The sequence below is a fragment of the Pipra filicauda genome, unplaced genomic scaffold, assembly GCF_003945595.2.
Source record: "Pipra filicauda isolate LSUMZ 115617 unplaced genomic scaffold, ASM394559v2 scaffold507_size779033_pilon, whole genome shotgun sequence".
Taxonomy (NCBI): Eukaryota; Metazoa; Chordata; class Aves; order Passeriformes; family Pipridae; genus Pipra; species Pipra filicauda.
In genome coordinates this window covers 405,670-429,049 of record NW_024104651.1, presented here as the reverse complement: position 1 = coordinate 429,049, position 23,380 = coordinate 405,670, and the positions used below count along the sequence as shown (strand labels likewise).

The following is a 23,380-nucleotide window of genomic DNA, read 5'->3' as shown; positions in this document are numbered from 1 at the left end:
TCTTAGGCTTCTCCGTTAAGAGCTTAAAAGGCTTTCACTCGCTGTACTCTTCTTTATTTTGCTACACAAAGAAAATTGCTGAGATACATCAAATACTGGTTTGCTAAAGATATTATCATATGAAACCTGCTTACTCAAACAACATGCTCGTCCTATAAAGTACAGAGCACAGAACCATGACATGCAGGATGACAGTTTTGATGTACTCACAATGGGCAATGGTATCTCAGTGCATGTCCCCAGCTCACGTTTAAATGCACATCCTGTCTCATGCAGTCTAGTAGCACTCTAACCCTCACTTTTACAAGGGATTAACTTTCACTAAACTGAAACTGTATCCTTTCAATACATGAATCTCTGTTCTGCATTCCTTTTGTGATAACTTGCATTTCAAATGGCTGCCTGGTTTTGATTTTGGTGGACTTCTTTTCTTTGTTTATTTATATTTTTAAAGGAAGGTTATCCTGAGTTTCCAAACTATTTTCCAGGCATACACTCGTAAAAAATAGGACTTCAGCCCAAAGTAATTTTTTCAAAAGTTTGCAAACAAGAAATCATTATTTAAATTTATTCCTCTTTAGAGAGCTTTCCTATTAAAAAAAAAATCTGATAATATTCCAAAATAATACTTTATTTATAAAATGTCTTGATTTTCAAAAAATACATAGAAATTTGTAAACAAAATTTTGCAAAGATTTTTTTGCTATGATATTATTACTGTTCCAGTTTGTTACATGTAACATGAAGCCTATTGTCTTCACACCGGCAGCATGTGCAAAAACTAACATCATATTCTAAGAGACATTTAGGCATGACAGATGAGGAAAACTTGCTTAGACAAAAATAACTGAAGTTCATCAATGGTCAAAAGTTTGAGGCATTCCCTTTTTTTTCCAAACAGAAAAGTACGATGAGAACGATTCAACTGATGAATCAAACTAAAAAAACAAAACAAAACAAAACAAAACACAAAACAAAACAACCAAACAAAAAAAAAATGCATCAATTAAAGAAAATAAACAGTTACAGAAGTCTGATTGAAAACTGTAGAAAAGGAGGATGCAAATTGTTCCAATTTGCTTTCATGCTGAGAGTATTTGCCATGCAGGAGGAAAAGTCAGTAATTTTTCTCCCACTTCCAACACACAATAACAAAGACAGACCTTGAGCAATTTTCTAAGATACTTAAAGAACAGATGTATAGGTTGTCTTGTTTCTAGCCTTTTTGTCTTGTTATTGAGCTACACTGAAAGCTTCTTACAGCTAGCACTTTCACCATGCAACTTTTCTTCCAGATGTGAAAGCACGGTTTATTACCTTGTAAAACATCTGCATGTTTTTACAAAGGCTGATTCATGCAAAAAAATCAAAGCAAGCAACATAAGTAGAAGAATTAGATTTTTTTTGCATTATTATTACAACAAAAACTGTGTGAAGAAAAAAATGCTAAAAGCAAATTTCTTCTGTCCATACATAAAGTGTCAAAGCGTTCAGTCCCTCAGCAAACAAATATTAACTAGCACATAGAATATTGAGTTAAACCATGATCTGCTTTATTTCTCCTCTGAAATTCCATCATTCTGTTTTGCAAGGATTTCATATAACTTCTGCTTTGTTTCTCACTTTTTTCCCCTATCTTTTCAACCATAATACCAGATTACAAAGCAACCTAAATATGTCGTTTAGTTAGTTTGGAAGTCCTAAACAATACAACTTAAAAATCAAAACAAAGGCTTCAGCCCCCTCACAGCTGATTTGGAGCTGCCAGAACTCGCACACCCAAGGAAACACATCTTTTGAATACTGGTTGTTCTAGGGCACTCTAACAGAACCAGAAGGGAAGTAGAGGGAAAGAAGAGGAAGAAAAGATCTGTGAAGGAAAAATATGAAGGATTCATAATGAAAGGCTTGAAAATTAGGGAAAAAACTTGAAGATTAAGTGTATGGATAGTAAAGATATGCTGGTGAAAGAAAAAAATTCACACTTTCATTTTGATTTAGAAACACAAGTACTCTAAAGGTTCGTGGAAAAACGTTTGAAGATATAGAGACAAATCAGTGGTGCTACAACACTGAAGACGGAATAAGAAACTTCACCAAAAGTCAGCTTGAGAAGACTGTTTAAAGGCTTCTTAACATTCATAAGACTAAAACCTAGTAACCCAGTATAATTTCACAGTATGATTTCTGGGCTCATTTTGTATTGTTTTGCTGATTGGGGTGAGGGGATGTCTGGTTGAGTTACTCAGCACAATTATAAATCTCTGTAATCTCCAGATTTCTTCCTAATTAGTGAATTTAGCCTATTGATACATATTCTAACAGAGAAAAGTCGTGAACTTCAATCTATGAATTAGCAGGATAAACTATAATGGCATCATCAGAGACCTCTGAATGCAGTCTCGCAACAAGAATCTTTAGGACTTAAATTATTTGCCAGGATATTGAGTATGGCACAGAAGGTGAAAGTAGACAGCCCGAATTCTGTATATTAAAAGTGCTTGGTGTGTCACAGCCTTAAACACTACCAAAAAAATTGAATATTTATTAATACTGCAATTTTGGTTAAATATAAGCTAACTTCAGATCTTGTTTCTAGTAGTTTAGGAAGGTAGATAAAGTCTGCAAACTTAATTAAATCATACACAAAATGTTCTACAAATCACAAGGATGGCCTTACCTGAACGCATTTTACTTTTCTGTGTTCAACTATATAGTATTACTTTATGAATTGAAAGGGACAATACTGAATCTAAATGTAGTTAATGTTAAATTGCATTAATGAAAAGACTATGAAAATCCACTCTAAAGCAATCACAGCAGAATAACACTAGGTCTGTATTGCCTGGGACAAAGGCTAATCCAGAATTAAAATGGATAATATGACTTATATAATAAGAGGCCTCAAAAAGGACAAAAACAGATGCATATTTATGTGTAGTCATGAAGCTTATGAATATCTTGATTATCTGCTTTAAAACATCAGCTTACCTACATCATGCAGAGAAACTAAGGAAATAAATAAAACATACCTGTATTAGAGAGAGATCCTCAAGGTTCAATCTGAAGAGGTAGTTTCTGGGGTTAAAAAAATAGTAGATAAAAATTAATTGTTACTAGTGTTGCTTAAAAAAGTGTTGCTAGTGTTTAAATAAAAGCAAAATTAATGCATGTAAAAGACAGGAAAAATATTAAAAAGTAACAGGTATTCAGGGCTTCAAATTCTTTCAGGGACTGTCTTAATGTATAGCCCTTTGGGCTAAGGATTAAGTTAATTTCTAAAACAGATTTTCAGTTTGAAGAACTGGCTGAATGTGAATAATGTAGATATTTATACTGCATGAATGTACATCTGATTCATTGTTTCAGTCTTCCTTTAGAATCAATGGGAAGAAATACTCTGTGCTTTGGCAGATTCATTTCACCAGGGTCAGATACCTACATGAGAATAAGAGGACAGGTAGGTTAAAGCTGTCCATTTCTCTCCACAAAGAGATGCAATTAGCTCAGCCACATATATGTAAAGTTTGAAGCAAAGGATCCCAGTATGATGGACTACCTATAGAAGCCTCAAAGCTTACACAATTCCAAATGAAGTCCTGTCATACATGATTTAATTTCTTTGAAACCTGAGATTTTTTTCCCCACGGACAGCAGGAACTACACACAAACCAACCAAGCATTTTCAAAAGCCTGTGTGTTTATTGCAAAAATATTTCTCACTCCACTTTTTCTTAACAGCAATATCACTGCAGCTACAGAACTTGGGAAGAGTTCAGGCAAACTGCAAGACATTACACAAAGGCACTGCTTGAAACCTGGGAAAGGATGGGGTTGGTAGACTCAGAAAGGTGAGGGTGCCCCACTGACCAAAACCACTTCCTCCAGTACATACTGGTGCAATATGTGCATGCTATCACAACTCCTTCTAATACGTTGTGTCTATTGAGTTAAAGCAGCTGTCTTATTACCCATGTTCTGATAAACCAAGTGCATTGGTAGCCCTCATGGTGTCAGTCTGCGACCCTCAAAAAAATGAGCAAATATCACACCATCTTTCACCTGATTTCAGCACATCCTTCCCTAGCATAGATTGTCTTTTTTGCTAGGTCTGAATACGGCTTTTCTATGTTCCATGTCCATATCCCTCCTGCACCATTTTTTTTCTTTCTTTCTTAGTTTCTTCTCACACTTCTTCTTTTCATTATTGTTTTTTTTCCTACATTTTCACAGAAATAGCATTCTTCATTCCTCGTCTGCCCAATTTTTACCTTATTTAAATCAATTTTGATTTTCCAATGCCACTACAGAGTGATTATGTCTTAGAGATTAAATAATTTTTTAAATAATAATATAAATTACTTCAATTTTAATTTAGTCATAAAATATCTGTAACATCAATTTATAAGATTTTAACAGATTCACTGAAAGTAACAAAAAACACATGATAAAGAGATGAGCAAATTTAAACTTTAAATATTTGCAATATTCACAGATTATCTGCAATATTACATCCATGCGAGTAGTAGAGGTGTAATCAAAATTAAAATTAGGCCACATGTTGAGATAAAAATTCTTTCCAAAGAGGTATGAGGTATTGTTAATGGGCACAGATGGTCAGGACCTGCAGTTTACATCCCTCTTAATTTCTTTTAAATGAGACAGTAGGGAAGCAGAAAGGAACAAAACCAAATTGTATCTTACTCAGAAACACAATCAATGTCATGGCAAATTTAATTTATGGACTTTGGGAAACAGCTATGTGTATTTATTTATCAACTCTGGTACTTCTATGGTCTACTTAAATTGTGGCTGTACGGGAATCAGGTCACTAGTTTTTCCTAGGAGTATTGCTAAAGAGGGTTACTAAAAATACAGGAGTCGGCCTAATAAGGGCAAGAATTCATGATAAAGTAAAATAAAGACAGAATATTTATTATTAGCACAGGTAAATCACCACAAAGAAATAACTAAAATACTTGGGTTTGAGTGAGACCTGAAGTGGGTAAACAAAGAAAACAGTACATTGCAGAACAATGTTTACACAAAGCTTCACCAACAAGCTACATGCAAGTGGACTTGAAAGACTTTCATCAAAACACCAGGAAGCAATGCATTTCTAACACATCTCCACCCTCTCTGTAAGGACAAAAAAATACCTTAACTTCTGCAAAATGTCTTGCTCAGAATTATTCAGCAGGGAACATAAATACTTAGTCTGCTCCTCATCTCAGTATATATACATTGTCACTGTACTTCTTTCACTCCAGATATCATAGAAACCTACTTCATTGCTGTTGCAAATATTTTTTTTCACCTACAGAAACAAAACTTTTTTTCTTCCAGAGAAACCGAACTGCATCCTCAGCAGGTATAAACTGTTTTCTTAACCCAGTGGTATCAGACTTACAAGAGTGGTACAGAAATGCCCCATCTCACTCTACAAATGCAGTCTTTGTTGCAGAATATATGAGCAGACAGTGTTGCTCACACTTTTAAGTTTAGGGTCAGTACTTCATGTAGTGCCATTTCCATCTGTATGTGTACTTTATCTTCAGATATCTACTGAAGATTTATCTGTGATGAGGCCTTTTTAGGACAGATTATCAAATTATTAATGTCTTTTTATGGTCTTTCATTCTGACATCATTTCAGCCTATTAAAAAGTAATCTATTGTCCCAAACTGTAAAAATTCTAAACTAATAAATGCATAAACATAGTGTCAGCCTGAAGAAAAACACAGATTCAACATTTTCCTTGTTTTTTTCCTGAAAAATGAGATTTGTATCCTAGTCAGTAGAGCACAACACTTCTACACATTAATATATTCAGTGTGACATTAGAAAAATTCACCCTGTAAGTGTTAGTGAGACTAAAATGTATATTTTCATGTGAGTGAGTCAAGAGACTGAGCTAATTAGTTGACATTTTTCAACTTCCTGTGGCTGCCAATAACCAATTAAAATATTATTTTCAGCTTCATAAAACCAACAGAAAGAAAATGGAATAGCAATGTGCAAGAGACAGTACAACATTACACCTTAGCAACATAAACTGGGCAAATGGACAGCACAGATTGGCTGTGACTACACAAATAATGCTAGGATAAGTGGCAAACTAGCACTCCGAGAGCAATCAGAGCTCTTCCTACCTAGATGGGCCCATTTCAGTAAAACTTGCAGGACTACACTTAGCTCCACAAATACAACAGTTGAACCTTCTAAGACGTGCATCTCTAACATGCGAGAACTCCTTCACTCATTCAGATAGGGCACATATGAGAAAAAAATATTAAAAAAAAAAAAAGGCATGCCAGTAAAAAAGCACAATGGAAATGTAGAATTAATATATCTGCCAGTCCAAAGAAAAAGTCAGTGCCAATTTTCATTACATATGCAGAGCTGTTACGGTGACATAGGTGACAACACTTTTTGCAATGTGTTATTGAGATTATGCCCTGGACCACCATTTTTCGACCGCTGGTCAGTTTTATTCTAGTGCATTTATGCTCGAAGGCAACAAAGGATGTAAAATAAGAATGAAATTACATTTTTGAAACACAGATACAGACTTCTTAGCACACAGGCCTGTCTCATTTCCAAATATGGTAATAATAAGCAAGACAAATACAACTTTGCATGCTGGAATTAAAGTGATTTGACACTGGTGATAATTGGTAAATTTGTTTTCATTTGGTGCTTAATGAATGAGGAAAGTAAATATGTTACATAAATCTGCAAACAGAAGGACACTTAATGAGAAGAAAACACAACTAACACTGAGAAAAAGCAGTATCCTGTACTCCTTCAGAGATCCAGCAGGCAATAAGCATTTTGCTTTACATTCATGGCACTGAACAACTTTTCTAGCTCAACTATGATTACTAAACCTGTTAGTCATGAGCCTGTTCAAATCCAAAGGCAAAGACTTCCACTGATATCAGTGGGAACTGAATGAAAACACACAAAAAGTGTGCTCCAGTCACGTCCTTGATGACAATATATTTTAATTTATTGCAGTGTGACTACGGATAAAAGTACAAAACTAATCTTCTTTACGTTCCTAAACAAGTCTGTGTCAAAAAACAACTGAAAACCCATAAAGATTTAAAAGTATATCAGGTTGTTAAACCCATAAAGATTCAAAAGTATATCAGGTTGTTAAATCCAGCATTTTACCCTTTTCTCTGTGAAATTGCAATAATAAATACTCTTGCATTAAACACAGGCATGAATTAGAAGAACATTAAGATGGCACATACAATTCAGGAAAATATGGATTCAGGACAAAGCTTTTGAAAAAAAAGATGGCAAAATATATGCCATAACATAGCATAAAAACCTCCAAACCCCATCCTAAGCCCCCACATGCATCTGCAATTGGAAGTCTGAATCAATAAATAGGGGTTGCAACAAACTCAGAAACTCCAGGTAAGACCAGACATGCTGCAAATCTCCTGAAAATAAACCAGTAAGAGATTCCTTTCTCTTCACTTCTTTCAAGAAACTATTTCACCTGAAAGAAGAAAATTTTATTTAATTTGTTGGAAGGAAAAATATTACAAGTGAAAATGAAAAGTATGAGCTCTGGAAGAATCAACCATTAAGCAAAAAGTCACAATTCCACAATTGAGATGGTGAAGTTCTGTGTGGTAGCCAATTCTAATTCTGCAATGTAGTAAAATCAGCAATTGGAAATAAAATTTAAAAAAAAAATTAAGAATAGGACAAAAGGAGATAATCAATATAAATTAAAAAATATGATGTAAAAAATTCATTTGGTTATATTAAGAAACCATAGGAAAAATACCTGAAAAATCCAGCGATGAAACACTGGAAATAAGAGAAACCTAATCAAAGTGGTCTAGTTGAACCATTTATGAAAATGGTCAATTTACAATAATAAAAAGAAGAATAGTCAAAAGTAATATTTTGTCTGCACTTTGCAGGAAATGAAAGCCTCAGCAAACCAGAATAATGAAATGAGCGTCTTACTGGTAAACGTTACAGCTGTGAAAACAGCATATGCACAGATTTAAGTATTTTCAGACTAGTAGATCATGATAATTCAACTTAAAAATTATGGAGAAGTGATTTTTTTTTGTTCTTATTGCTCTTTTTAAATAATTTCTAGAATTACAGGTGTTGTTGAGGAATGAAGATGAACCATGTTTTAGTAACATTTAAAAGGGCAAAGGGAAGACTCAGGTGATCACAGGCCGATCAGTGAGACAACGAGCTGATCAAGCAGAATAAGAAAAACACTACTGTAGTCTATTAGGAAAGAATCCCATTAACCATTAAATGAATCCATTCTAAAATCTGATTTCCTTCTCTGATGTTTGCTCCTCAGGATTACCAAATCTTACTACATTCACTTCTCTGTGCCTCCTCATTCAACCTCAGCAATGACTGGAGATCCTAGAACATAGGACTCTCACACAGATTTTCAACAACAGCCAGGTATCATTTCTATGTATTTCTTGCCCTGGGCATATCCAGAAAAAGCAGAAAGGCACCAGTGGCTCCTGCAGCTCTGGAGCTCACCCTCTTCCTGAAGTCCCATCGTGCCATGTCATCCCAAATATGCATTAACATCTCCTGTTGGCCCTGGCTTCTCACATACAGCACTCAAGTTCCCCAGCTGACAATGGCCTTGGAATATTTGCCACCTGTCTGCCTCCAGTGCATGCAGATCAAGGATTTTTCTGAATATTATGCTTTAGTATAGATGAATCCAGGAGATTATTCAGCTATTTATTTAGTAAGCTGTCTTTGGATTCAACTTTATCCTGAAATATCACCTCAACCAAAATCTTAATCCTGTACTTTGGCTAACCAAATCAGTAATATTATTTTATTGCTACCACACATATGTCAAAGTACATGCCCCCAGTTTTTACATCCTGGAAGATATTGCATATACTACACAGTACCCACTCATATTAAGAGCCATGCAAATTCTATGTGGTGTTACCATTTCATTGTTCAATATATTAATCTGTTTATTTGAAATTAAATTTAAATGCAGCTGTTATATCTCCTCCAAAAAAATGGAAATGGGATTAAAACCAGAAATTTTAGACAGTTTAAACTTTTTGTGGTCTCTTCTCCTACAGTAACCAAGTTCAGCACATAAAGTTTTCTTGAATTGTTTGGGGTTTTTTGTGGGAGAAAGGTTGGGGGAGAAAGTTAAGAGTCTAATGTAGCAAACATTTGGATTCTTTTTAATTTTTCTTATTTTATTAAGAAGATAAACTGCAACAATAAAATTATCAAAAAATTATGTAAGTGATCACATTAATGTTAAAGGTACTAAAGGAAGGAGAATCTAAGCTTGATGGCCCAAATTTTCAAAGCTAGCCTTGAATTTCCCTCCTGTGATGCCACTTTAGTCCTCTGATAGAGTCATTAATTTCCAACAGAGCCCTTTCCTTTAGTAAAAGCTCACTGTACATGACGTACAAAAGCAGGATTCATACCAAGGTAAGCACATGATGTTAACAAATCTCTATATAAAACGCAATCTTGCTCCCATCAGACTTTGAGAGGTGAAGGTCATGTGCACAGCATGCATCATTGCACTGTTAAATTTTCTGATTGCACACTTGGAATGAGGACTGAGACCTACACACCTACTTAGCATCCGATCAATCCTCTCACAACATGAGTGCAGTCACTCAAATTAATCCATAAGGGCACTGTAAGTAACTAATGCAAGGCAACAAAGTTTCAGAGGCAGCTGAGAGTCCTTCACAGAACTGACTGCAGCTCCATGTGATACCTCTCTAGGACTTGTATATCATGTCTGTCAGCCTCTGGCCAGCTGGTAGCTCCCTGCCCTGCACTTCAGTGCTGTAAAGGCACACACACCCAGCCAAGTTCAGCAAGGAGCAAACTGCTGGAAGTGTAGCGCAGAAACGCTGTGTTTGGACTAACACTCATTGAGAAAAAAAGGAGCAGCTAACTGAAATAAGAACGTGGTCAAACATGGAACCAACAATAGATATAACTTGCCACATTCTGCGGTAGGACATGTACTACTTCCAACACACGTGTGTATATATTAAGTCATGACTTGAATTAAATACAGGTACCTTCAGAATACCACTCTTCTGATATAATTTCTAAAGACATGTATGGTCAGTCTTCGCAAACGAAGATTTGGGAAAGGTCATTACCCTTCGAGCCTGCGCAGTGGATTTTTTAGGTGAGACACAGTGTGCGCTGAACTGAGCCCACCCTTTAATCCTAAGGCTCATCTGCCGGGGCCGAGCAAGCTTGGACAGTGGTAGTGAGGTCCCCAGGACGTAGGTTTGTTTAGAGTGACCTTCTCTTAGATGGGTGGCCTTACGGGGTTGACGAGCTCCATCCTGGAGGGGTTCCCCGACCGGGAATCGAACGTGGGCTGCGGCGGTGAGAGTGCTGCATCCTAACCACTAGACCACCAGGGGGCCCACAATTTCTAAAGACAGCTTACACTGAAACAGCAGTGTTCTCTGCCAAAGAAGTTCCATTTACCACTGCCATTTCTCTTTTCATCTTACCCTGAGTCAACTCCAGGGCTTCTCTGATGATGCATCATGTTAGCTACTCTAATTAAAATGCCAAGACATTAAATCAGCACAAGAAAACAAGTGATTTTTGTGGACTTAATGAACTGACTAGTGCTACTCTGCAACCAGACTATTACCAGTGTTGGTGCAAAGGAGGAGAAAATTGCATAGTGGAACCAGACATGAGCAGGAGAGGTAAAAAGCATGAGCTTTTAAAAATATTCAGGTACCTGTTAGCAAGATAGAAAAGAGAAGCAGTAGGAGGAGAAAGACCTTTCTCTTTCTGCAGAGGTAGGATGATAATTTCTCATAGATTTAACATTAAACCATACTTAAGATTAGATTAGATTAGCCCAGTTCAATCAGTGGAAGGACAGACACTGATTACCCTGAACCGAGTGTTAAATGAGCAATGAAACCCAGATGGACGTTCAAAGAATATAGTATTACTTTCCGGTGCCTGTATGTTCTCCCAGTATGTAGTCCTCAGAGCATCTCATTAACAAGAAGGTCTCATATTTTCCTGCTGGGAACAGACAACGGCAAGAAACAAACCTGTACAGTTATTTATTCCTTTATTAGAGATTCTTAAGCCACTCTTAATGAATCCTTTAATTTGCTTTTCTGTTATTATGGAAAGGAGTGGTAATGGTTCAAATTAACGTTCCCAAACACACATCTAATTAAGTGAGCAGGCATACTGTTACAGTCCTTCATCAGCGAGATAAGGAGTGACTGAGGCAATAAGCCACCTCAAAGTAAGTCATAATCCTAAAAAGTAAGTTTAATTAACTTGCAGGAGAATACACAGGAGAGAGTCACCATTATTAGGATGCTCTGTATAAAAAAATAATGTCATATATGTCTAAATATATATTAGCCAATTAAAAAGAAAGTTGAATAGCTTTGAGACCTATTTCTGATAGTAACTATATCATTTAAAAGCATAGCTGAACTAGCCCAACTTAAATTAAAAAAAATTTAAAAATTACCACATCTCAAGAATGAACTCAAGCTAGGCTGCTACCACTTCATAATTTCAAACATAAGAGGCTTGGGAAAAGAGGATAACTTCATTTTCCCTTTAAAAATAGACATAATTCTTCTTTCATGGTTTGAATAAAACCATTAAGGAAAAAAGAACAGATTGAAAGGAAAATGTAACTTATTACTTTGAATTTCAACATTTTTCCCTAACCTACTGGGTTTGAGACATGCTTCTAGTTGATTCTCTTTTTACCAAAATGGTTGGAACACTTTTAGCAATTTCTCATTTATAAAAACTAGAGCTGCTCTGTGTTAAGTGTATTGCCAAGAAAGAAGGAGAAAAAAAGGTAATGCACAATTTGCCTGAGAAATTCAGACACTGTTGTATCCTTCCTCTAATCTGGTCTATTCCCCTTTCAATTGACCTTTCCAAAGAAACATATGACAAAGCACTTTCACACAGCAAAAGAAGGCAAGGTTGTTATTGGGGAAATCTGTGAATCTCTATGCTTACTGGTATTTCAAAATACAGAAATCATTATAATATTTGTTTACATGCTAAGTTAGTCCACTAAGTAACACACAGAGAAATATTCATCTGAATATTTTATAGGATTTATCAGGATAAGATAAATAAGCAGTCTCTCACTTCCTTGAGCTTACTGAGGAGCTAATGCCCTGAGAGTAATCCTTCATTGATGCCACTTAATTATAAAAGTAAATTCTGCCCTACCATGTGGGTTAGGTTTTTTTAAGAAAACAAATGAATTCCCAAGAAGGTTTCAGATCACTGTACAACTCATTTATTTTTATCTGCAAGGTCGTATGCAATATTAAGAACAATGCCTGTGGCAAATTTAAAGATACAGTTTCATGAGAACATGGATTGGATGATTAACTTGAAGGTACTAGTGTGGGGCCCCCTGGTGGTCTAGTGGTTAGGATGCCGTGCTCTCACCACCGCGGCCCACGTTCGATTCCCAGTCAGGGAACCCCTCCGGGCAGATGGAGCTCGTCAGCCCTGTAAGGCCATCCATCTAAGAGAAGGTCACTCTAAACAAACCTACGTCCTGAGGACCTCGCTGCCACCGTCCAAGCTTCGCTCAGCCCCGGCAGATGAACCTTAGGATTAAAGGGTGGGCTCAGTTCAGCACACACTGTGTCTCACCTAAAAAATCCACTGCGCAGGCTCGAAGGGTAATGACCTTTCCCAAATCTTCATTTGCGAAGACTGGCCATACCTACCTACTAGTGTTGGAATGGTACCATTCATAGATTACTGCAGAAGGTGTAAAGAAACCTAAACAAGGTTTCAAAACTCCAATTTAACCAGCTCGAGACCTATAGGAGAACGGGATGTTTTGCATAAAAAAAAAAAATTATCAACCAGCAATAACCGTCTCACAAGGACTGAAAGACGACCCGCAGAAGCTGGGGGTGGGGAAAGAGGAGCAGATACAATTGTTAACAATCTATTTTTGCACAGCAACTACAGAATGGCCACAGACATCAGAAGACCACCTTTATTTCCCAAACTGGACAGGCAAGACTAATCTTCACAGTATAGGACTAGTAATTACCTTCCCAGTTATTGCCTACTTTAGCAAAATATTATGGAATAATGTCCCTTTTGATCTCTATCTCAAAATATTTCTGTTCTTATTTTGCTCGCCCCGGCAAAATGTAACAAAAGTCATTGTTTCCTGACTAAATTACCATGACCAACTTAAACTGATTTGGTTGTCTGCCAACACTACTGTATAGCTCATACTGCTGTTTCCTTCCTTAGATGTACCTGCTGACGGATTTATGGGCAGGTACTGCACACACACTCAGTCCTTGTTATCCTGCACTACAATTCCACCAACCCTCTTCATTTGCCTTCCAGTAGTCCTTCCCTACACTTCTAACTAGTTTCAGTTAATTTTTTTTAAGCATATATAAACAGAATAATACACACTACTACGGTTTAAAGTCTTTCAAGAACCTTGTGCAACGAGATCAAAAGTTCTCTGTCACTCCAGGAGACACCCTCTGAGGCATCATAGGATCACAGAATCACACAGAATCACAGAATCAACCATGTTGGAAAAGACCTTCGAGACCATTGAGTCCCAACACCACCCTGTCAACTAGACCATGGGACTAAGTGCACATCCAGTCTCTTCTTAAATACTTCCAAGGATGGTGACTCCACCACCTCCCTGAGCAGCCCATTCCAATGTCTGATCACTCTTTCTGTAAGAATTTCTTTCTAATGTCTACCCTAAACCTCCCCTGGCACAGCTTAAGACTGTGTCCTCTCGTCCTACTGCTGGTTGCCTGGGAGAAGAGACTGACCTCCACCTCACTCCAACCTCCTTTCAGAAAGATGTAGAGAGTGATGAGGTCTCCCCTGAGCCTCTTCTTCTCCAGGTTAAACAACCCCAGTTCTCTCAGCCGCTCCTCATAGGCCCTGTGTTCCAGTTCCTCCATCAGCCTCACTGCACTTTGGACACTCTCCAGCACTTCAGTGTCCTTCCTGAACTGAGGGGCCCAGAACTGGACACAATACTCAAGGTGCTGCCTAACTAGTGCCGAGTACAGGGGCAAAATCACTGCCCTGGTCCTGCTGGCCACACTATTCCTGATACGGGCCAGGATACCATTGGCCTTCTTGGCCACCTGAGCACACTGTTGGCTCATGTTCAGCTTCCTGTTGATTAGAACCCCCAGGTCTCTCTCTGCCTGGTTGCTTTCCAGCCATTCTGTCCCCAGCCTGCAGGGCTGCATGGGGTTGTTGTGGCCAAAGTGCAGGACCCGGCACTTGGCCTTGTTAAACATCATATCACTGGATTCAGCCCATTAATCCAGCCTGTCCAGGTCCCTCTGCAGAGCCCTCCTACTCTCCAGCAGATTGACACTCCCCTGCAACTTGATGTCATCTGCAAATTTGCTGATGGTACACTCAATCCCCTCGTCTAGATCATCAATAAAGATATTAAACAGAACTGGGCCCAACACTGATCCCTGGGGGACACCACTAGTGACCGGCCACCAGCTGGATGCAGCACCGTTCACCACCACTCTCTGGGCCCGGCCCTCCAGCCAGTTCCTAACCCAGCACAGAGTGCCCCTGTCCAAGCCATGGGCTGCCAGCTTTTTCAGGCATATGGTATGGGAGATGGTGTCAAAGGCTTTGCTGAAATCCAGATAGACCACATCCACAGCCTTCCCCTCATCCACCAGGTGGATCACCCAATCATAAAAGGAGATCAGGTTGATCAGAGAGGACTTGCCCTTCCTAAACTCGTGCTGGCTGGGTCTGATCCTTTGTCCATCCTGTAGGTGTCGTGTGATTGCACTTAGGATGATCTGTTCCATAACCTCATCAAGCACCGAGGTCAGGCTAACAGGTCTGTAGTTTCCTGGGTCTTCCTTCCTGCCCTTCTTGTGGATGGGTGTCACATTAGCCAGCTTCCAATCATCTGGGACCTCCCCGGTGGGCCAGGACTGCTGAGAAATGATAGGGAGCGGCTTGGCAAGGTCTTTTGTCAGTTCCCTCATTACACTAGGATGGATCCCATCTGGTCCCATAGACTTGTGAGGATTCAAGTGGCTCAGCAAGTCACTAATTTCTTCCTCCTGGATAACAGGGGGGTTATTTGGCTCCCTGTCTTTGTCTACCAACCCAGTAAGCCAGCTGTCCTGATGACAACCTGTCTTCTTGTTGAAAACTGAGGCATATAAGGTGTTAAGTATCTCAGCCTTATCCTTTGGTAACTGTCTTTGGTAACTATGTTCCTCTCCACGTCCTTGCCCTTCCTTTTGCTATCAATGTATTTATAAAAATACTTTTTGTTGTCCTTAACAGAAGGGGCTAGATTAAGTTCAAATTGTGCTTTTGCCTCTTTAATTTTCTTTCTACATGACCTAAGAACATTCCTAAACACTTCATGTGCCTGCCCTTTTTTCCAAAGGTGATAGACTCTCTTTTTTTCCCTACTTTCCTGCAAAATCTCCATGTTCAGCCAGGTTGGTCATCTTCCCCACCGTCTCGCCTTTCGGCGCATAGGCACAGCCTGCTCCTGTGCCTTCAAGATTTCTTTCTTGAAGTATGCCCATCCTTCCGAGACCCGTTTGTTTTTAAGGGCTGTTTCCCAAGATACTCTCTGAACTAGCCTTCTGAACAGGCCGTAGTCTGCCTTCCAGAAGTCCAGGGTAGAGGCTTTGTTGATGTCCTTCCTTACTTCACTGAGTATTGAAAACTCTATCATTTTGTGGTCACTGTACCCCAGACAGCCTCCGATCACCACATCTCCCACCAGCCTTCTCGGTTTGGGAACATCAGGTCCAATGGGGTCCCAGCTTTGGTAGGTTCATTTATCAGCTGCAACAGGAAATTATCCTCCATACACTCTAAGAATCTCCTAGACTGCCTCTTCTCCTCCGTGTTGAGTTTCCAGCAGACATCCGGCAGGTTAAAGTCACCCACAGGAACAAGGGCTGGTGCTTTTGAAACCTCCACCAGCTGCTTGTAGAATAATTCATCACCCTCTTCATCTTGGTTGGGTGGTCTGTAACAGACTCCCACCAGGATGTCAGCCTTGTTGGCCTCCCCCTGATTCTAACCCATATGCACTCAACCTCATTGTCACTGACCACGAGTTCTACAGAATTAGGAGGCTCTCTAACATATAGAACCATCCCTCCACCTCTCCTACCTCACCTATCTCTTCTGAAGAGCTTGTAGCCATCCATTGAAGCATTCCAGTCATGTGAGTCATCCCGCCACATTTCTGTGATGGCGACTATGTCATAGCTTTCCTGCTGCACAGTGCCTTCCATCTCTCTTGCTGGTTTCCCAAACTGCGTGCATTAGTGCACATGCACTTCAGCTAGGCTGTTGCTATCACTCCTAACCCTGGCTTTCCACGCTTAGGCTCTTCTCAGGAGAGCCTGGTTTCAACCCCTTCCCCCTTCAAACCTAGTTTAAAGCCCTCTTGATCAGCTCTGACAACTTATAAGCTAGGGTTCTTTTGCCCTTGCTAGGTAGATGAAGCCCATCTGACTCTAGCAGGTGTGCTACCATATTTTGCCCCATGATCAAAAAAAACAAAATTCTGTTGGTGGCACCAATCCTTTAGCCACCTATTCATAAAATCGGTTTTCCTACTCCCCTCATTCAACTCTGCTACTGCACGAATTGAGGCAAACACCACCTGTGCTCCTGTCCCATCAACTAATCGATCCAAAGCCTTAAAGTCCTTTTTAATTGCCCTGGTACCTCTTTTATTGATCTCATCACTGCCAACCTGTACTACTAACAGTGAGTAATAATCAGAGGGATGAATTATCTCGGGGAGTGTCCTGCTAATGTCCCTCAGCCCAGCCTCAGGAAGGCAAGCAGATTTCCCTGTGGGATGGGTCCGGATGGCATACAGGGCCCTCACTTCCACTCAGAAGGGAATCACCAACTACAACTACCCTTCATTTTTTCTTAATAGCTGCAGTTGTGATCCATCTAATAGATGGGGTGCAACTGAGAGACCCTCCAGACAGATCTTCTTCTTGAGTGTCATCTGCCTGACACTCTAGGTCCAGGGCCTCATTCTTTAAGGGCACCTGGGGAGGTGATGGGGGTAGGAAGGGGATTCTTTTACCTCCTTGACCTGTTTCCATTTCCCCCCATCTACTTGGTCTGTTCCATCTGCCTGATGGCAAGAGGGGCAGGGCTTCTCCAACTTCTGCTGAACTTCTTTTGGGGTCAAAAGGGTATGACTCCACCAGTGTATTTCCCTTCCACTTTCCCTAATACTCCTTAGCCTCTCTACTTCTTCCTTAAGCTCTGCCACTAAATAGAGCAAATCATTCACCTGACTACACCGTATGCAGGTGTCTTTTGCACTGTCCTCTGGTACTAACACCAGGCTCAGACATGCCCTATAGCCAGTGACCTGGACAGCTGCATCCTTCTTGGGGGGTTCTGTCTGTGTTAAAATACTGCTGCTGGCAGCAACAGCAATGGCTTTTGATCATTTGGAAACCATTGCTGGAACTAGCTGAGTTTGAGGGAGAAGAAAAAAAACAAACAAAAAACAAAAAACCAAAAAAACACAGCCACCAAACAAAACCACAAACATCTACCACACAACCCACCAAGAGCCAGGAGAGTGGTTGTGCCCTTCTTGGTCACCCTGCCTGTGCGAACTGCCATGCAAAATGCCCTCACTGGCGTGCCACGTCCCTGTTTGCCCACTCCGGGTCACCATGCTCCCTAGAGATTCTTTAAATCACCTGCAAATGGGCCTGGCAATGCTCCTTGCTCTCCTGGTTTGCTCCCAAGAGTAGCCAAGCCAGGGTGGGGAAAAAAAAAAAAAAAGAAAAAAAATAGCAGCGTCTTCCTGTGCCTTTTTCATCTAATTTTCTAGTTTTTTTTTCCTCCTGCCCTTCAGACAGTCACCATCTTAACTCTGCTATTTCCCATTCCACGTTCTGCCGGTATTGGTTCCACTGAGCTCATTCCTGCTCCAACCCGTGGTGATACTGGAGCTCACAGTCACAGTCTCTTTCATAATGGCCTGCATTGAAGCTACTTCTTCTTATCACCGCTTCTTCACTTAATCAATGGCTTCCTGCTTGGTGGTCTCTGACACCGTAGCTATTGGTTTGATGTTCTCCATCTCTGCATGAGCTTCCATCAGCTGAGTCCTCAGCTGGCTCAGATCATCCTGGGCTGCCTGCAGCACTGCATTTTGTCTTATCAGATCCTCTTCCTTAGTCAGGTATAACCCCTTAAATTTTGCTCTCTTTTTATGAAATTCTTGCTCAAGTTGCTGCTGTCTTTCCACGTAGCTGCATGACATTGGCAACTCCCAACAGGAGTGCAGTCTGTATCCCCACTGGGATCTTTGCTACCATTCTTGGTAAGACAAACAAATCATAAATTTCTTTAGAGGTTGTAGAACTTCAAAAAGGAAAAACAGTCACCTACAGTGAATATCAGTGATGGAAAAGGGATTTAAGAATTTCCAACAGTGTGAAATTTTCACAAAACTATTTTGTTTGGTTTCTAAGACAGAGAAATGTAGGCTGGTTGATAATTTGGGAAGACTTCACTAAACTCCACTAAGGTGGAAAAAACCAATTATGAACTTAAGCTGAGACAGGACACAGCTCCCGGCTGTGAAAATCATTCCTCTGGTTTAGAGCACTACCAACTTACTAAAACAGAAGCCTAGAGGTGCAAGCATGTGGAGGACTGACCCTTGCTGTAGGCTATTTACCCACCAAAGCTGCTCTATCACTCCCCTCCTCAACTGGGCAGGAGAAAGAAAATATAACAAAAGATTCATGAGTTAAGAGCAGGGAGAGATCACTCACCGAATACCATCACAGGCAAAACAGAATCAATTGAAAGAAATTAACTAAACTTATTACCAATCAAGATCAGAGTGGGATAAGAAAAGTAAAAGAAATCTTAAGAACATCTTCCCCCACCCCTCCCTCCCTCATGGGCTTAACTTTATTCCTGATTCTCTATCTCCTGATTCTCTACCTCCTCCCTGCCAGCAGCACAGGGAGATGGAGGAATGGGGGTTATGGTCAGTTCATCACAAGTGCTTTCTGCTTTCTCGTCAGGAAGAGGAGTCCTTCCTCTCCTGCAGCATGGGGTCTCTCCCATGGGAGACAGTCCTCCAGGAATTTCTCTAATGTGGATCCTTTCCACAGGCTGCAGTTCTTCATGAACTGCATGGACCCATTCCACGGGGTGTAGTCCCTCAGGAATGGACTTCTGGTTTCTCCATGGATCATAAGTCCTGCCAGCAAACTGGCAATGTGGGATCCTCCGTCCACAGAGCCACAGGTCCTGTCAGGAGACTGCTCTAGCACAGGCTTCCCACAGGGTCACAGCCTCCTTTGGGCATGGGCTGCAGGTGGATCTCTGCTCCCCACAGACCTTCATGTGCTGCAGGGTGACAGCCTATCTCACCACAGTCTGCACCACAGGCTGCAGGGGAATCTCTGCTCTGCTCTGTTGGAGCACCTCCTCCACCTTCGTCTTCACTGACCTTGGTGTCTGCAGGGCTGCTCCTCTCACATATTCCCACTTCTCTCTTCTGCGGCCACAATTACTTCTGCACAATAATTTTTCTTCCTTCTTAAATATCTTATCACAGAGGCATCATCATTGCTGATGGGCTCAGCCTTGGCCAGTGGCAGGTCCATCTTGGAGCCCGCTGGCACTGGCTCTGTTGGACATGGGAGAAGCTTCTAGATGAAGCTTTTAGCTGCTTCTCAGAGATGCCAACCCTGTAGCCCCCTCCAGTACCAGAGGCTTGCCACACAAACACAATACCTCTGGTTTTGTTGGGATGCCAGACAAGTAAATCATAATGGGACTACTTCTCTTGGCAGTGCAAATTGCATAATCTAAGTTCATTTGTAGCTTTATCACGTGCCACACTGCACTTTTCCCTTCTCTACTCGGTAGCAAATACAAAACCATGTTAGAGGACTACAAATTATCATTTTTACAAATGAACAGGAACTTTTAATTGTTCAGATCTTACTGAAATCACATTACACGTGGTTATTAATTTTTCACTAATGCAGTGTTAGTACAAGAAGATAACAGAAAAAAAAGTTGGAATATTTTAGAGAAATAACTGTATATCAAAAGATACTTCACCAGGGAGGAGGAATTAACAATGCGTTCTCTTCAATGTCTTTATGAGAGCATATTTGTGGCTTAGGACAGAAAATTAATTCTTTAAATGGCTCTTCAAAGAGGCAGTGTGAATCCAGTGAGGTAGACACGCAAGAAAACTACTAACATTTTGTCCACAGGCCATAGCACAAGTATGGTAACATTAATGCTCAATTCAGATGGCCCTGGATGAAAGATAAGTAAAAAACAGTGCAGTAAGGAAAAAAAAAAAACATATCAGTGCAGCCAGTTGACACTATGAAAGGCTGCAAAATCCATTCCTGCAAATAAGCAGAAAACTTGACATCATATTCACAGTGAACGGATTCGTTCTATGTGTAGGGGGAACTACATGCAAAAGGTGTATAATCAGTAAGATCAACACCTGCAATTTTGGGACTACAGCATCCTGACAATTGGTTGCTAGTCTCTGAATTTAGGACTTCATGACATATAACAATTTTAACCATATAGTCTGGCACAATGGTTAAAGAACAGAAAAGTGTGCAGTGAAAAGGAGATATTAGTATCAATAACATGTACAATTAGAGAAACCTGCTGACAAATGCAGTCATTCTAAAGTAAGGTCTCCATGGCCAAACACAACAGTGCCATGGAAAAGGTTAAAATTTAGAATGAAAATGCAGAATAAGGAAAAGAAAAATCTAACAAATTCTACTAACAAATAACAGCCAACTATACTGAACTCTGGAAAACAAAATTTCTGTTGTAATTTTAAAAACACTGAATATTTTTAATTTTGCAATTTTAGAACAAGAGATATGAAGCTCAGAAACAGCATTGACTTATACAGAAACCAAAATAATCTTTTAAATGTACTAGATCTTTTCCAAAAAGCAGAATTGACAGCTGGCATTTTTTGTAGTCACTGCTTATTCAACAAAATCATCCAAAGCTTATCCCATAGTGATTCAAAAGCACAAGTTTAAACAAACATATTTTTTTGCTGAGATTTGGAGCCAAGATTAACCGTATGGAGAATAAAAAAAGAGAGCAGAGAAAATTGTTTTTTTTTCAACAGTGACTAGAGCTTTGTTAATTCAAGGGTAAAATATATTCAGAAGACAGGTTTGAATAATAAGTTTAGATGATTACTTTTTTTTGCCAACCAAAATGTTTTACTATACTTCATGTGCTAAGACAAAAAAATGGTTCTCAAGGACTGTCACTGCTTCAATGTTAACATCTAAGACAGTGTCACTGTCGATCACAGCTTGCAAAGTACTGTCCCACCGTGCAAAAAGTATAATTAACACTTTACCACTAATTCTGCAGTCTTTAACAGATCACTTCTGGCACTGTAGTGAATAATTATTAGAATCATTCAAGAACAAAGAGCCATATTGTGTAGCCAAATTTGGGATCATCATAAGTTTCATGCAGTGGTAACTTTAGTTACATTGTCATACAGTATCTGCCTGTCCTACTGTATGCATCCAAAGTTTGTGTACTCCAGGACAGTCCTCTTAAAAATGAGAACAGTGTAAGCTACTATGAACTTTGACACCAGGCAATCCATCTTTTAACTTTGGTCAGGGAAAAGAGAAATAAACATATATAACATTCAGTTTAGTGGGTCTAGAAGGTAAGGGAGTCACATGAGAGCAAGCTGATACTGGAATATGGTTGAATATTACTTATCAACAAAGAGTAAAATCCAGTTTGATGCAACATGAAAAGAAAATAGATTTCTCACCTTGCTCCAGCAATAAGCTCTTTTTGTCCTGGGTCAAATGTTAACTGTGAGAAGTCCACAGCATCTTCTGCTTTGAACACATGTAACCAAGGGGCGATTTCTAAAATCAATCAAGAAATACAACTGTTACTATAAATGTTCTAGATGTAGTACGTCAGATACCATTAAATTTGCAGATATGGTGGGGCTGCAAGTTTTCTCCATATGGTTCTCTAAGGAAACATAGGAGACTTTCACCACCATGCCATGTAATTTATAACACAGGCCTGTAAAATATATAGAGCAGCCACCCAACACACACTTGAACGAAGTATCCATATTTTGGTCTCATTTGTAAGCCAGATATGTTTTTCCTCCTTAGGTAAAGCAGAAAACACCAGAGTGCAATTGCAATTCACTGGTACATACTCAAGTGAAGTCAAATTTATTTTCCATGCATCAGAAGCAGCTGAGGACTAGGGTTTTATCTAGCTAGCTGTTTATTTAGTTATTTATTTTCTCTACAAAAGTATCCAATCAAGTGAAAAACAATGAGAAAAACAAATAAATTTGACGTTTCACCATTTTCGCAATAAAAAGGTTGAGAAATGAGGGATGAAAAAGAAAAAATGCTTGACATTCACTGAACTTTTTTTTTTCACCCGCCTTTCTCAGACCAATTTAGTGCTACATTAAGCAGGGCAGACAAAGTGAGTGAGTTGCTGAAAATCAGCAAGGAGCATTACTGGTATTCAGAATACAAACTTGTTCCTACTTTCAAACTTAAACACACATAAATAGTTGCACATCAAATCCTTAAATATTTTCATTAGTAGTAGTTATTTTTGCATTCATATCACGAACTGGACACACAACAGTTTGTCTACATGAACACAGTGTTCTGGAAACAGAGCATGATTTTTTTTTAATTTTACTTTTTTTAAATAGACACACAGAATACTTAAAATTGCTATAACAATATAAATGGCTCTCAAAAAAAGGTCCAGTTGTACAAAAACCCTCATCCTCTAGAGTTTTACAGTTCTCAGGATGCTGATTGAAGTTTGTTTTTGTTTTTTTTTTTTTAATGTAGTCACAAAGCAGTGGTCTGGAACTTATGTGAAAGGTGAAGAGGGCTAGGTATGTATGGCACAACAGGCTGTGGAACCATCTATTTGAAGACTACAGATGTGAAACATTCAACAGAAAGACCAAAGGTGAGCACACGGTCATGACCATCTAAAATACAGAGTAAAAACCGATCCACTCTCGAGGGTGCTGTAGAAGTATAATTTCTGATACTGGTATCATCAGTTGCAGCTCAGGTTGACAAGATCCATTCTAAACTTCTTTCTTCACTCATGAGCATATTTTTCCTTTTGCAAATATCTGAGTTGAACAAATCCATGTCTAGTGCCTGTTTCAGGATGATTTGTTCCTCATTTAAATATT

The 23,380-nt window shown here is 39.4% G+C and overlaps 1 protein-coding gene across 1 annotated transcript in view; it reads right to left on the bottom strand.

Moving 5' to 3' along the window:
• The window catches only part of SEMA5A (semaphorin 5A), a 240,238-nt gene that overhangs the window by 196,492 nt on the left and 20,366 nt on the right, over positions 1-23,380 (bottom strand). Inside the window, exons 3-4 of the mRNA XM_039386823.1 lie at positions 21,950-22,049; positions 3,033-3,078 (exon numbers count right to left, since the gene is read on the bottom strand). Coding sequence (XP_039242757.1) covers positions 3,033-3,078; positions 21,950-22,049 — 146 coding nt within the window. The remainder of the gene's footprint in view (positions 1-3,032; positions 3,079-21,949; positions 22,050-23,380) is intronic.